The sequence below is a fragment of the Eptatretus burgeri genome, chromosome 14 (assembly GCF_056783735.1).
Source record: "Eptatretus burgeri isolate ZD-2024b chromosome 14, Ebu_testis_v1, whole genome shotgun sequence".
In the NCBI taxonomy this organism is placed as follows: domain Eukaryota; kingdom Metazoa; phylum Chordata; class Myxini; order Myxiniformes; family Myxinidae; genus Eptatretus; species Eptatretus burgeri.
In genome coordinates, this window is record NC_140974.1 from 42,254,881 (window position 1) to 42,271,136 (window position 16,256).

The following is a 16,256-nucleotide window of genomic DNA, read 5'->3' on the forward strand; positions in this document are numbered from 1 at the left end:
CCACCAGCCTTGAGAGGTTCAGAATGGATGCCACAGATCCCTGGAGCTTTACCCCATTTCAACCGGTTCACCGCAGTCTGTGTTTCCATAAACGAAGGTGGATCACAGTTGATTGGAGGGTCAGCAACAGTGATTGTAACACCCCTGACATCCAACTCAACAGCTGGTGGATCAGCCTGGTTCAGCCGCTCAAAGTAACCAGCCCATCAGGCCTTCACTTTTGACTCATCTTTCAAGAGCCCACCACCCTCCGCTCTAACTGCAGTACATCGAGGGACCGGCTTGGAGGAATGCAATGCGCGAATTCCCCTGTAAGCAGGATGAGAATCACTTGACTACAGGTGATGCTCTACCCCCTCACAGATTCCTCACACATAGGCCTCCTTGTCCACCCTCAGTGCACATACAGTTTTATGCCTCAACTCCCTGAACAGCTCAGCTCTGCCATTCAGCCTGGCCCTGCAACCCTGGTCAATATTTAGTGCTTGTCCTAATGAGATGCATACAAGGTTGCGAACAGAATTGCCTTTCGGAGGTTGTGGTGCTGAACAGCCACATTGAAAGTTTACCAGTTTATGAAATGGGATGTTCTATTTTTGAAATATCAAAACAAAGTTTACAAATGTCAAAACAAATATCAAAACAAAGTTAGTTTATTGGAGAGAGACACCAAGGCGACCTTCGTAATAATCTTTGACTTATTGACCATATTTTACCCACATAATACTACACAGAGGCACAAATAATGTGTAAATTTCAATTTTATGTCTTGAAAACATTTTGAGGTATGGCAACAATAAAATCACAAAAAATCCCTTTTGATCATAATGGGGTGAAATTGTCATGGAAACCATTGTCATGTCAAAACAGCTAAATATATCCAAATTCAGTGAAAATATTAAGAAAATCCTGCTCAAAATGCAAGACAAAGCAGAAATCTCAACAATTACACTGTGCCAAGTTATCTCAAAAAGTATGTCCTTGTTGTGACTTTTGACCTTAAAACAAATAGGCTTCTAGCTTTTGACCGGCTCTACCAGTTGGCCAAGTTTAATGAAGAACGGTGTAGAATTACGATCTGTCGGCGACTGACAGGTAGACAAACATATTCAGGAAACGAATAAACAAGACTAGCGAATCTTCAATCTCGCAACTAATAATAATGATAATATAGTACTAGTGTTCTTTAAATCTGTAGTTACGTACCTCTTGAACAAAATCTCCACGGATGTCAAGGGGGGGCAGACTTCCATGATGCTTGACGATGGTATCACGATACCTCACAAGGAGACCTTCGTAATCCTAAAGGTTCATAAAAGGCTCCGTGTAAATGACTATTATCCATTACAGCATCTACATGTAACTTTGTACAACATGTAAATGATATTGTCCATTACAGCATTGACATGTAAATGATATCATGCATCGTAATACCTATCTACGTGTAAACTTGTACAACATATCTCGTTTCAGGTATGTTCCGAACCTTATTCTCATTTTTTCAGATTCAGATTCAGATTTTTCAGAATGTTCAGATTCAATTTGACTGCAAATTGCTGTTCTTCCAGTCGAAATACTGAAATAGTACTGGAAATACTGTGCTTGTCCAGATCCACATGAGAATGTACATCAATAACACCTTTATTTGCCACAGAGGGACATACGTACCAGCTCTGCATACCAAGCACTCAACTTACCATTCTTCAGATTGTGAAATATGGTTACTCAGTACGTAAAGGAAACTCTGAAAAGGAAGACACTCTTGAAAAGAGTGTCCCTCTCCGGAGTGTCCTCTTGTTTTTTTGAAAGTTCAGATATGATAACTCGATGTAAATGATATCCCGCATTGTAGTTTCCACATTTTGTACAAAATGCCAATGACATCACACATTCCATCCATCGATTGGGGCCATACTCTGTACAGGGCATTGGAGCTGGCGAAGCAGTCTCTGGAGATGGACTTGTCACTTTGAGGTTGTCCATGCTTGGCTACAATCTTGTGTCTGACCTCCTCAGACAATTCTCTGATTTTCTTTATTTTGTCCATGCTCATTGTGGTACACACAGTGACACAAAACAGCAGAATGACTCGTTTTCTCTTCTCAAACTGGTTGAATGAGGGATTTTTTTTATATTGCAAGCACCTGCAACTCACGACGGGTGAGTTAAATTCCAAAGTAAAGGAGAATCACCTGCTTGAACTCTAATTATTTCCAACAACTTCTAAAAGGTGCCAATAATATTGTCCAGGCCATTTTCGGATTTGCGTGTGGAATAAGCGAAGACTTAATAATTTTTTTTCAGCTTTTTTTTGTTTTGTTCCGCTGCAAACCAAAGAAATACATTTGTGGATACCAAAAGGTTTTTTTTTAATTTCAACAATTTTCTGGAAGAAATGGTGCATTATTTGAAAAAAGTGCAAGGGTGCCAATATTTTTGGCCATGACTGAATGTGAAACGTACCAGGGGAGATGTAGATGATGATGGGGGAGGGGAGAGGAGAGGGGGTAATGGGACTCTGTGACCACCTTGTAGGGTACAGTATATTTCCTTATGTGCAAAGTTGATTTTACGATCTCTTGGTGTCGGATCTTATGGTTCCTTGACAGTTGTAATTCCACGGGGTTTCCGCAAATCTCACGGGATTGTGAGTTGGACAGGTGACCGTGGCGGGGCCATTTTGAAATCTCTCCATAGTGCCTAAGCCTTTGTAGCTACGTGAAAGGTAATAGTGAATGATCCACAACCACATTCCTTTGTGGGTGTAGGGAAGTGTTTTTTGCCCCCCACAAAAATATACCGGGCAATGCTGGGTACCCCTGCTAGTTTCTATGTATATGAATAATACGTTCTGGACTATTTGTGTTTGAAATAACTTCCACGGAGTTGCCAAATGAAGTAAAATGTAAAAACAGCGAAAATTGTTTTGCAGTACATATCTCCTTACCGACGTGATATTTTTTAAGTCCAAAAAGGGAATAACTCTGTGAAAAATTGACTAACGCCCTGAAACTCGAACTTATTCTTCAACTTGTCATTACAAAGCCATGTACCAAGTTTCAGTTGAATATGTTAATTGGTAAGGGGAAAACAGTCTGAAAAACCACAGGTGGGACAGAGAGGCAGAGAGCAAACCTGTAGTCCCCTCCAGTGAAACCGGTAGGGGGTCAATAACGTATCGATGTAGTGTATTAGAGGCGGTTACAGATAGTCTCTGATTCACTAACCAAGGTATTTGTGGATCATTAGGATCACAATTGTTTTTCATTTTACACTTCAACCATCAAATTACCGTCATGGAAGCAGAAATGATGTCGCAGGATTTCTGGAAATCAGAGAGTTTCCTTTCGTTGTTACCAAGTTGTTCTTGCAATTTCTGCAGACATGAGTACATCGTATGAGTAACGCAGATAAAAGTTACAATTTCACTCGACTCTCATGAATCAAGTTCCTTTACAAAAATGCAATTTGTTAAAGTGTGTAAGGTGCATTTGACATGAGAGGCATTGTTAATGGCTTTAAATTATCTACTTCAGTCGATCCTTCATGAGGCTAACATACTATGGGCGGCCATTTTTCCTCCCCATGTGGAGTACTACCATACTCCATGATAATTGCCTCATGGTGTGTTGTCATCAAAGGTGATGAGGTGAATAATCCTTAAATATTTCAAATCAATGAACTTTGTTTCTTAGTCTGTTAATGAAATAGACTAATTTGAGCCTTGGCCCTGCATGTAAATGCCTCCACTCCCTTCAGTGAACCTTGACCTCTGTACAGTCTATTGGAAAAAAAGAATCTACTCAAACTTGGGTCCTTTGTTTTGCTAACATGCCTTCATAACTCAGCTCACATTGCTAACAGCTCAGCGGTTGTTCGGTCATGCCATGTACTAACACAGAAGTATAAATTAAATGGGGAAGGTGGTGGTGGGGGGGAGGGTCACCATCCAGGGCCAATTGTTTAGTCTAAAAGTTCAATTTGTTGAAAAAGTGTGATTAAAAAAAATCAAAAAGATTATTTTTCATAAATGACTATTTCAGGGCACAGACTTACTGATTACCCCTTGTACTAGCAATTGATGTTCCCTGAGATATGTTAATTCATATTGGATCAGTGATTTGAAAAATGGATATGGGGTGAGCAGTAAGTTAAAAAAATCCTTTAATATAATTCCTGGTCAGTAAAAATAAATTAAAATTAACTTTTGTACAATGATTCACCCACCCTCCCCTTTACCCCACCCCAAATAAGCATATATATATATATATATATATATATATATATATATATATATATATATATATATATATATATATATATATATATATATATATATATATATATATATATATATATATATATATATATATATATAACATAGCCTGGTGTGTTGGCGCAGTGGTTAGGGCAGCGGCTTGGGATCCAAGAGGTCCTGAGTTCAAGCCCCGTTGGGCCACTGAATTAATTCACCAGGGGGTTGACTCAGCCTGTCATCCTTCCGAGGTCGGCGAAATGAGTACCAGTGTACTGGGCCGGTGTATACCCCGGTTAAAATAGGTGTACCATATCCCTGTGTCGTAAGAGGCGACCAGGGTTGCGTCAGGAAGGGCATCCGGCGTAAAACATGTGCCAAATCACAATGCGGATCGGATGATCCGCTGTGGCGACCCCTAACGGGAGCAGCCGAAAGGAGAAGAAGAAGAAGATATATATATAACATGTGGAGTGTGATGAGCGCTCCCCCAATCTCCATTGAACATAGTCCTACGCGAAAGCGTCACCTCCAATCCAGAGGCCTCGGCCCGGCGACTGTCAAACAGACAAAGATTACATGGTCAACATCAGTTAAACATCAAATGGAGCCGCATATCTGGATTTTTACTTTTTATTTTTGTATTCAATGTCGAGGCTTGTATGAGAGCTACCACACAGAGAATGTACAACAAGGAGAGCAGGAGATGAGAGGGGTGGGAGAGTGAAGGACAAAACAGTGGGTAAGAGAGACATTAGGAAATCTATGGAAGGGAGAGGGATGGGGTGGGGTACACAGGGTAAACAAGGTGGACATTACAGAAACTTTCAGGTCCGTACAAGACAAGGACATTCTTGAAGGAAAGCTGGGAATTTGAAGGGGGTGGGTTTGGGGTGGATTACCATGGGTAGAAAAGATCATGATTTTGGATGGGGAAGACAAGAGATGGTGGTGAACAGCTGTTGTGAAGACCTGGAGGGAAGAGCGGGATTGAAGGGAATGTGGAAGTTTGTTCCAAGGGCAGGAAAAAGAGAAATGAAAGAGTGAAGATGAGCAGTGATTCTTGATTTTGGTAGTTTTATCAGAAGGGGGTTGCTGGCAGACCTTGATCGCTCTGCATAAATATGGGTGGGACAGATAGCAGACAGAGCAGGGGGGGGGGAGGCCAGAGAGGAGACAATAGAAGATAGAAAGACCACCAACCTGCCTGTGGTGAGAGAGTGAAAGACCAAGGACTAAGCCTCATTGCGGAAGATAACAATGATCTTAAATGCCTTGGTTTCCAGAGTGTGAAGCCGAGAAAGGTGAGAGGCGGGATCATCAGCCCAGAGGGGAGAGCAGTACTTCATCATGCTGTGGACAAAAGCTCTGTACATGATCAGGAGCTCAGGTGTGCCAAAGAAGGACTTTTCACAATGGAGGATGCCCAATCGGCGACTGACTTTGGAGGCCAACTTGGAGATGTGGCTTTCCCAGGAAGGATCATGACAGATAGTGAGGCCCAAAAGTTTGAATGAAAGATCTTCTTCAAGAGGATTGTTGAGAAAGTTGATGGGGGCAGGGGGTGGGGGGGGGGTTCCAGACGGTCCTTTCAGGAAGACATAGTGAAGTGTGAGATTTGTCAGGATTGAAAGAGATGTTCCACGTGCTGGACCAGCTTGTGATTTTATCCACATCTGCAGAGTGAAGAGGCTGTTGCTTGTCGATCTGAGGGAATATAGATGGTACAGCAGAGGACGGAGTCATCAGCAAATAGATGGAGGATTTCGGGCTTGTTTGCCCACATCAGGACGGCATGCCGATAAATATCTAACCAATGATGACCACAATCATCGTTTGAACATAAGATTTACCTGCCGATCGCATTACGTGTCTTTTGGTTGAATGGTTTGCATTAACGGGAACAATCGTCTGGGTGGCAGATGGACGGTTGTTCTTTGCGGATTATGCGGTTTTACCATGTGAGACATGAGGCGTGTCTGATGTTTAAACAATGAATGTGGTTATCATTGGTTAGATATTTATCGGGATGCTGTCCTGATGAGGGCAAACAAGCCTGAAATCTGGATAGGCGGCTCCGTTTGATGTTTAACTGATTTTTATGGATGGGTAGACTCATAGTCAGGGTTAAGAGATCTCAAAATAGATGTTGTCAACAATAGTGACTTCACAAAACTCTCTTGGTAAGTGCCAAGTTAGACTTGAGAATAGCACTTCAGGAATACAAAGTGAATTTCCAGGTAGAACAAAACAGCATGTGATATTGCAGCAAATGTGGCACATGAGCAAACCTTTAGCTGAGAGATGATGACTTTGACTTCATCCTTGTTGTTCCCCTTCAAGCTCTGTGCCCTCTGTAACACCCCTGTGGCTTCCTCGTACCAGCTGTCAAGGAATCGCCGATGCTGACGATGTTCTTCTAACGTTTTCGACAAGTCGTTCATTCGTTCCAACCTGCAGAAACAAAATGAGACATCTGCTCTGCCTCCTCAGTGTCGTGTGGCATCCGATTCGTCCATCAGCCCCTGACTTCCATGTTTAAGTTAAGATGTCCCTGATGGCATTGTTTAAAACAAATTTAAAAAAAAAACTTATGACTTCCACAGGAAACAATTTATATCTTTCTCTCGAAGTCCTCTATTTCTTTACTGAAATAACTGTTCGATTCTAAATTGGCCTAAATCAACTCAAGGTAATTTCCATCCACGTAGAATCTGCTTGTTTGAGGGTTTTCTTCCCTAATATACAGTAACATACTCACCTGGTTTGAGACTCTCGCATACCTAGTGCCAATATGTTGCTGCATGGCATCCCAACGGTGCTCAAGCTTCTGAGCTTGCTGCCCGTAATTCTGTACATCAGGGTAATGCAGATTCATAGCCCTTGCGTTCTCTCCGTCAGCCTGCCATGCTTTCTGCCATTGTTCATGCATCGTCCGAACTGCTCGCCCTCGGTCCAGTTCCAGCTGCCATTGCTGGTGAAAGGATGTTCAATATCAGCTGTTAGCGTTGTGAAAGAGGACCAGTATGGAAAGGGGACTTCTTCATAAGAATGACATTTTTGATTTGGGGTCGTAAAGGAGGAAAGCTCAATAAGAATAAAGGTAGGTTTGGTTAGAAAAGTAAAATAAATCAAAGGTACAGATGAAAAGAAAAAAAAAACCAAGAGAGGTTGGAATGTGTGTTGAGTGAGGAAGGTGTCATGCTGAGGTTACGTTCAGACCTTGAGAAGTTGAGTGTGAGCATGCACGCTCTCGGCACTGGTCACCACCAGCTCTCCACGAGCCAACTTTAGCTCGTACGCCTTTGTGAGAGCTTCCACATCCAGATAACTGTTCATTGCGCTATCGATGACCTTCATGCTGCAGGATGAGCATAAGATGGATAGGTTGGGGTATTGAACCCAACATGTAAACTAGAAAGGCATTCGGTCGAGTGCAAAACTCCGCCACATAATGCCTGATCCACGAGAACATATCGGGCCCGATACATTTTTGAAATATGCTATACAGTACTATATAGTTTTTGGCCCTGTCTCTTAATGGTGAAGAATCACTTTAAAATTAAATAATTCTCATATCCAGATCCAGATCGTCACCAAAATTGAATCAATTCGTATCACACCCAACCCAACCCCACCACACACCCAACCTGTCTACAAAGTTTCATCCAGATCAGTCCACAACTTTTTGAGATACACAAACAGACAGAAAGGGATGAAAATATAACCTCCTTCACCTTCAGTGGCAGAGGTAATAAGAGTAAAATGTTTGGAGAATGTACCCTTCATCCTGTCCCACCTGTTAACAATGTTGAGAAGCATTTCCTTCCAAATACATGCTCTAATTTCAGGAATGATCTCTGGAATAGCCTTAGTGGTTCTAGACTACCAACCTCTGGGTAACAAGGGCTACAGAGAGCACCAACTGTAGATTATGAACAGCACGTGAGTGGAAACAGTAAGGCTATTCATTCCCTGATTAATACAATAATGCACTTGGAAGTAGGCTCAAGTCACTTTTAAGTTGGTGAGTTAATCAATTGGTTAATCTGCCATTACACTGGATCGTGAAGGAGAACCGACTCTAAGCCACGAATGCACCAAGTGGACAATCCTTTTTATTCAAAACAAGTCGATGTTAACTATGATGGAATCTCTCTCAGATGAGCAATGTGGTCAAGTAATGGTCTCGACTGTGATGCAGAGCATGTTACAAAGACAGATAGGTTGTGTAAAGAGACTCTGACCGTGAACAGCTGTTCAATTCACTCATTTTGACCGTAGTTACACAGTTTGAGTTACAGCTAATTTGCAGACACTTTGGACCAGGATGTTCAGACACCTGAAAGTCGAAGCGCAAGTGTGCACTTATCGCCATGTAACAATGTATGGCTTGTCCTGATGCTCCGTTTAATTGTGGCCTCCATTGGGTGTTCAGCACCCGGAGAGCGCAGCTAAAGACCCCAGTGCCATGTTAAGTACAGAGGTATGTCATGTGGGAAAGCCTAGAATAATGGCAGCACCTCTGTGGCTGAGGCCCCGCATGGGTGGTGCCTGCACTGGGGTAATTGTGTGTGCACCAATGGGGGTGTTGTAAGACACAGACACTCTGCCGAATGACCCGTTTGATCCACATCTAGGCTCCACTCCCACCAAGTGACAATTTAAGTAATGCATTCCGTATGCGAGAGAGATCTTTCTTGGTTTAGTCGGCGGTACGTGGGGGAAGGTGGAACATAGCAGGAAGATAGAGCTTGTGGAACGGAGTGAGTGGATCAAAGCTTGCGGATGGAGCTTGTGGAATGGAGCTTGTGGGACAGAGTGCTGGGTGAGTGAGCGATCCAGGTGCGTATCGAGCACATTCATTAGGGCCAAGCCAATGATAACATTTGCATGAACAGATAATCTCACACATAAGTAAGCTCTCTTCTTCCACGTTCTGTCCCCCTTTTACATCTCGTCTACTGTGGACGCACAAGAGCGATCGGCGAGGGCAAGTCCTAACCAACCGTTCTTTTCAGAGCGACCCTACAGATACACACCTCTTTCACCTGATCTGTACCTCATTTTGCACCTCACCCACACCCTCACTCGTACCTCAAATACGCACCCTAGACACCACCAGTACTCCTCTTTTACCCCTCCTCAGGGATTTGGCCATGCAGGTTCGCCAACCCTGCTTGGTGAGCAAAGTTCATCCTTTCTCTGGGTGTTCCTCGGAATGACTCTGATGGCGCCTGTTTTGTTAGTGAGTAAGTAAGATTGTGTTCGTATTAGTATCGGGTTAACTCTGCACTTTGTCTTTTTTGCTGACTGTATAACTATTTCTTTTGCCGTAGCTCACTTGTTTTGCATGTCTCTGCTGTATGAATCTTCCCCGCATAAACAAGTAAAAGACATAAAATGTGACAGCCCCCGTTGTTTTAATAATTTTGCTGTCTGGAGTTAAAGGGCAAGCCCATATTTATGTCCAACTAAAATGGCCACCAGTCTACCAGTAGGCCATCTTTGATCAGATTGCAAAATAAAGTGAGGGGCACGTGTAAGCTATCAAGCACTGTGCTTGTGCCAAGTTTGAAGAAAATCAGACCATGCATGTCTGAGAAATGGTTGGGGACACATTTAAGTAAAACCACAGAGTTGGTGTCAAAGCCACCCAATGCTCGCCTGTTTATACATTTATCGTTTTTAAAAGACGAGTCCAATAATATTTTTTATAAAGCATTGCAGTGAAGTCTGATCCAAATAATTTTAAAGCAATATATGTATTTGTATATTGTAATCAGTAAAAAATAGTGTGGTAGATAAAAACATTAGAAAGGAAATAACTTGCACCAAAAACTTTAACATTTTCACGCTCACGCCGGGGTATCGCTATAGCTCTCTGTTCTTCGAACAGGCGAGCTAAAAATGGCCACCAATCGGCCATCTTGGATCTTATCTCGAAAAAAAACATGACGAGAATATGTCGGTCATCATTCATTATCTGAGAGCCAGGTTTGAATAACATCAGTAGATGCATGTCTGAGAATGGTTGAGGACGTGTTCAACACTGGGTGTTTTTATTTTTTTATTTTTTTTATTTTTATTTACAACTAAAATGGCTGCCTGTCGGCTGTATTGGATCTGATGTCGAAAAAAAATGATGTGCTTATGTAAGCCATCATTCCTTGTCTGTGTGCCAAGTTTCAACGACATCAATAAATGCATATCCGAGAAATGGTTAAGGACGTGTTCAACATTGGGTTTTTTTACAATTAAAATAGCTGTCAGTCTACCAGTCGGCCATCTTTGATCAGATTGCAAAATAAAGTGAGGTGCAAGCGTATGCCATTGTGTCCCGTGCTTGTGCCAAGTTTGAACAAAATCGGACCATGGATGTTGTGGTGTAGCCTGCGGGCATGCAGGGCGGGGCATAATGATGATGCATGATGGGCATGATGATGGGAGGAGGGGTCGGCGTGGTCATCGGGTCTGCAAGGGATATAAGGTGTGCGCGCCGCCTGAGGCGTTGTAGTAATGCTGGAGTCGTCCGGCTCGTGAGTGTGCTGATACGCAATAAAGGGGAGCCACGGGCAGAGTACGCTCGCGCTCGCGCTTGTGCACCACAGCCCGGCTCGACTGTTCCTCCGCATCGTGTCTGCCTGCTAAGCATCTTCTATTCAGTACATCACAGTTGGCTGACGAGGATCTTCGGTTCGGCGTGTGCAGGGCGGCAAGTAACCCGTGCGGTTCCAAGCTACGGAGCCAAGGGTCTCGCCAGCACGAGCATGGCAGAAGGTCGGGGCACGGCGCACGGACATGTACCCGTGTTCGGGGGAGATGAATTCGAGTTGTTTTCTGAACAGTTAGGTTGCTACTTTCGCATGAATGATGTAGAGGATGAAGAGAAACGCAAGGCGATCTTGCTCGCCTCGCTATCAACGGAGCACTACCGGCTGCTGAGTGATTTGGTGGCTCCAAATAGGCCCAGTGATGACGGGCTATCGTTTCAGGACATCGTGGCGAAAATGAAGACCCACTTGGCACCAGAGAAGTTGTTACATCTCGCGCGGTTCCAGTTCGATCACCTCGCTAAGGGTGGCGAGGAGCGCGTTGCAGACTTTGTAGCACGGGTGAAGCATTCGGCTGTGCCGTGCAAGTTCACGACAGAGGAGCGTCCGGCACGGCTCAGAGATCGTTTTATTTCTGGTCTGCGAGACGCAAAGATGGTAGCAGCCATCCTGCGGTTGACCGACATCACATTCGACTCGGCGGTCGCGACTGCTTCGTCTGTCGAGCAGACACTCACGGATGTCCGCACCATTGCTGGCCAGGACGTAATGAGTAGCTCCAGCTGGGGCATGGCGGCTAATCCCGAGGTCCACGCGGTGACCGCACAGATGTCGCAGGTCGCGCAGCCTGGAGTCTGCGCGATGGCTCAAGTGCCGCAAGTCGCACGCGCGCTTGGCGGTGCGGGACGAGGGCGCGCACTGCAGCACGGTCGCACCGGGAGCGAAGGGGCTTTCCAGGGGTGCTGGGGGTGTGGGGGTCCGCACCTGCGACAAATGTGCCCATATAAGAACACCGTGTGTTTGCATAGTCACAAGGTGGGACATTTGAAGCGTGTGTGTCGGATGGCGGGGGCCTCCGTTGGGGTCTTGGATGACGAGGTGCGGGAGGACCCCAGTGACCTGGAGATCGGCCTGCAACCGGGGCATGACGATGCCGGCGAGCCGGAGTGGGAGATGCAACCACGGTTGAGTCTGTTTTCCGTTGGTTCGGAGATGACGACGCCTTTCACGGTGGAGGTCGAAGTGAATGGCGAACCGACCGTGTTTTGCGTGGATACCGGGGCTGCGGTGTCGGTCATGGGTGAGCAGGCGGCTCGTGGTCTTCGCGGTATTCGCCTGGTCAAGACGGCCTTGTCGCTGTACACGTACACCGGTGAAGCGATTGCACCACTTGCGAGGGCCGACGTCTCAGTGCGCTACCGGGGTCGACGCGCCCGGCTCTCGGTGTTCGTTGTACGAGGGGAGGGGCCCGCCCTTTTGGGTCGGGACTGGCTGGCGCACCTCGGACTGGATCTCCGGTTCGTACCTCCAGATGTGCCAGTGCTCTCTTCGAGGCCTTCGTCGAGTACCGAGGGCGAGGCTCTGGCGGCGGGGGCCGCGTCGATGCAACGGGAGCGGCCGTTCGTTGCTGCCTGCGGCAGTGATGTGCGGTTCGGGAGCGGCGAGAGCCGTATCAGCTCTCGCGATGAGTTCCCGCGTTTCGGCAGCGTTCGTGAGGCAATGCGCGCCGGTGTTGTTCGGGCAGCTGCGACAGGTTGCGGTGAGCCCGTGGCGTTAAAGGGAGTCGAGAGTCACAACATCGAGTTGACAACCAAGAAACGGACTCGTGATGTGGGTTGTGGGTTGTTGTTCATGGCATATGTGTTTTTCCTTGCTCTAGTGATGCAATTTAACGTTGTTGAAATTAGTGCCAGCAGTTCCCATGTGAGAGTGGGTTTGGCGGAGATCAGTCAATGGGATTTGTATTATGATCAATGTGATGTGGGGGCTTTGGGAGCGGTGGTGGCGAATAAAAAGGTTGGGTTGGCCTTCCATTGTCCCGGGCCGCAGGTAGTTGCTTTGTCATGTGCTGGGATTTTATCAAAAGAACGCGCTGTACGGAAAAATGAGCTTGCAATGCTTCGAATGATGTTCGTAGTGATTTATAACGAGCCTATGATTGAAGTGTGGTTTAAATGGAATTGCTACCGTCTAGCTGCCGTGTGGGTCTCGGAGATCGACTCGGAGCCAAGACTGGTGCGCTGGTCGGCGTTACCCCCACCTCTGGTTGCGAGCGCAGCTCTCTGTGTTCGCTCAAGGCCGTTTAGACGGGCGTTGGCGTCTCAACTGATTGTGGTGCGTGGGTTGTTTTGGAGCATTAAGTGCGTACAGCCAGCGGCGCTGTTCAGTGCCCCCGGCCAAGGTCGATCAAGGCTGGCGCTGGCGCCACGGTTTCCAGACAGCGGGCTTCCGGCCTCGGAATGTTTATCTACGTCGGGTCTGCCTGGGGGGAGTGGGCCGGAGGCGTTTGATGGTGCCAGGGGAGGTTGGCTCGAGAGATCGCCACGGGCTCGGCGAGGGCCATGTCAGCATGAGCCGCCTGGGGGCGTTTCCGCTGTGTAGGGCTGCTGTGCTTTTCGCCTTGCTGCTTCATATCGGGAACGCGGCCAGAGTTTGGGAGGTGCTGTGTCTTCGGAATCTGGCCGTGGCAGCTCCATTAACTCGCTTTCACGCATTATATGATGTGGTGTGCTGTTATACTTCGCTGTTTTCATTTTATTTTCATGATTATTATACCGAAGTCCTTCGTGTTGTTGATGCTTATTATGATGGTGATCATTTCATAATCATGGTTTTAGGAGGGAGGAGTGTGGTGTAGCCTGCGGGCATGCAGGGCGGAGCATGATGATGCATGATGGGCATGATGATGGGAGGAGGGGTCGGCGTGGTCATCGGGTCTGCAAGGGATATAAGGTGTGCGCGCCGCCTGAGGCGTTGTAGTAATGCTGGAGTCGCCCGGCTCGTGAGTGTGCTGATACGCAAAAAAGGGGAGCCACGGGCAGAGTACGCCCGCGCTCGCGCTTGTGCACCACAGCCCGGCTCGACTGTTCCTCCGCATCGTGTCTGCCTGCTAAGCATCTTCTCTTCAGTACATCACAGATGTCAGAGAAATGGTTGGGGACAAGTCTCCCGTCCAAAGGCAAAACCTAGTCACTCATTTTTTGATCAAAACTGAGCTAATACTAATTTTGGAGTTACTAGGTTATAGGCTTCATGTTAGTGTATAAGTTATTGTAATTTGTTCCCTACGTAAGCTTGTACACTCATGGCAGGACCTAGCAACTCCTACAGAATTCGGTAAATACCACAAAAAAACCTCGTATCTCAATGGACCAATCTGATGCCACGCTTTAGTCACATGACACCAAAATGGCAGCGCTCTAACATCTGTAAAGGAATAATCAAATCTTCTTGAATGGATACGGCTTTAATATATATATATATATATATATATATATATATATATATATATATATATATATATATATATATATATATATATATATATATATATATATATAAGCAGTTTTTCTTTGTTTTCTCAAAATCAATTAGAAGTGAGTTACTAGGTTCTGCCTTTGGACGGGAGAAGTTCAAGTAACAAAATGGCCGCCAGTCAGCCATCTTGGATCTGATGTCGAAAAAAATGACATGCTTATGTACAGCATAATGTGTTGTCTTTGTGCCAAGTGTGAATAAAATTGGTCCATAATGTCTGAGATATGGTTGCGGACGCACACTTGCACGCATGCACTCACGGACACAAAAATCGAGACCAAATACATAAGCCCCGTTTCGGACTACGTCCAACGGGGACTAATAAACCCATTGCTTGACTGTCCCACATACCTTTCCTCACACTTTCTTTCAATAAATGTTCTGTTATTGCATTCAATCAGCTCGTAGTGTCCTTTCCTCCATTGATCCAGCATAGTCTGTAAGTTTGTAAGCTGTGAAGTTTTACCCCATGTGATTTGCTCTTGTTAGCCAGCGTACACTCACTGTCTTCCTCAGCAGTAATCCGAGTGTGCACTGAGGGCACAAAACTCAGTTAATTTAGTCACCTCCTTAGGTAAACAAAGTTTAGATGGATATCCCTGTCGAAGTTGGCGAGGTTAATTGATGTTTGTGGTTGCTTAGCAACCCGCCGGGCCGCGGAGTTTTCCGTGGCATGTCAGCCTACAGGACCAGGCATTCGGGAGGAACCAGAGCACTTCCCCTCATGGCTGACCTCGAACCCAGATCCGCAACAGTATATTTGTTCGTCCCAACTGAATTCACCCAGGTTTGAACCTTCCCTGAATTCACCCATTAGAACTTATTTATATTCTATGCTCTATGAGCTTTCAAAAAAAAACCTTTTTGCCATCAACTCAAATTGAATAAAGTTGAGTTATTCACTGTTTGAGCCCTCTGTCCGTGTTATCCTGTAATGTTTGCAGCCTTGTGGACACGTTCCCCAAGGAGGTTCTTTGAGTATTGGACAAGTCCCTCTCTCGACCTGCTGCCTCCAACTCGGCACCGGTGATGCTGCACTGCCGAAGAATTTGCTGTCGGGATCAGGTGAGGTCAAGAAGTTAATGGAGTAGAATTAGATGGTGTTTTCAGAGAGGAATAGCAAAGGCTTATGTAATACACATCATTGTGGTGGAAACCTGAATGTTATCACTGGAGTAATTTTACTTAATCATCTTTCTCCATTCGGTAATGTTTTAAAGTCTTACGTGTCGTGTACATGGTACATGAGTTATCAAAGGCCTACAAGCTAATAACCAAGTAACCACATCAAGCTACCAGTATCGATGTTTGAAAGATTGTTACATTAAATTGTTTTGGTTAAAACAAACTAACTAACAAAGAAAACCCCCATTGCATCTATGAGTGTTGTAGTCGAGTCCAAACTGTCTGAGTTTGAGACCGAGCCCTGCAGTCTGATTCCGAGTCCTTGACATTCTGTTTTCATGTCCTGTGCCGAAAGTATATTGTAAAGTCATGAAAATATTTGTGCTTACATAAATTAAGACAATAAAATGTCAAAACCGACTCGCACTGTTAACTTATTACTTGTGTCAAGATTTTGTGCCATATTATAGCTTCTGTAGTTTGCTCACTCTTTTCCATTCAAATGTGTACACAATGATACGCTCATAAACTCCTAAAGAGTGAAGTCTTAAGTGTCAGAAGCATTTAAAGCATTTAAAAGTCATAATTTTATTCTCGAGAATTTTCTGAACTCCCAAGACTTAAAAAGATGCCAAAATACATCACTCGACTACCACGATGAGAGATCGCTAAATCGCCAATTTGTACTTCTTCTTGGTCACCTCTCAAACCAATGTAAAACTGTAGTCTGACCTAGCTCAGCAACTGCTGAAGCCATGATGGAGATTCCAACATGACGAAGTTAC

At 45.1% G+C, this 16,256-nt stretch overlaps 1 protein-coding gene across 2 annotated transcripts in view; it reads right to left on the reverse strand.

Moving 5' to 3' along the window:
• LOC147013041 (plectin-like) overlaps window positions 1-16,256 on the reverse strand; it is a 64,077-nt gene that overhangs the window by 9,125 nt on the left and 38,696 nt on the right. For both annotated transcript variants that reach the window (XM_085854498.1, XM_085854497.1), the window contains 6 exons: window positions 15,250-15,398; window positions 7,478-7,616; window positions 7,039-7,229; window positions 6,547-6,709; window positions 3,293-3,376; window positions 1,207-1,302 (listed from right to left, as the gene is read on the reverse strand). In XM_085854498.1, coding sequence (XP_085710624.1) covers window positions 1,207-1,302; window positions 3,293-3,376; window positions 6,547-6,709; window positions 7,039-7,229; window positions 7,478-7,616; window positions 15,250-15,398 — 822 coding nt within the window. The remainder of the gene's footprint in view (window positions 1-1,206; window positions 1,303-3,292; window positions 3,377-6,546; window positions 6,710-7,038; window positions 7,230-7,477; window positions 7,617-15,249; window positions 15,399-16,256) is intronic.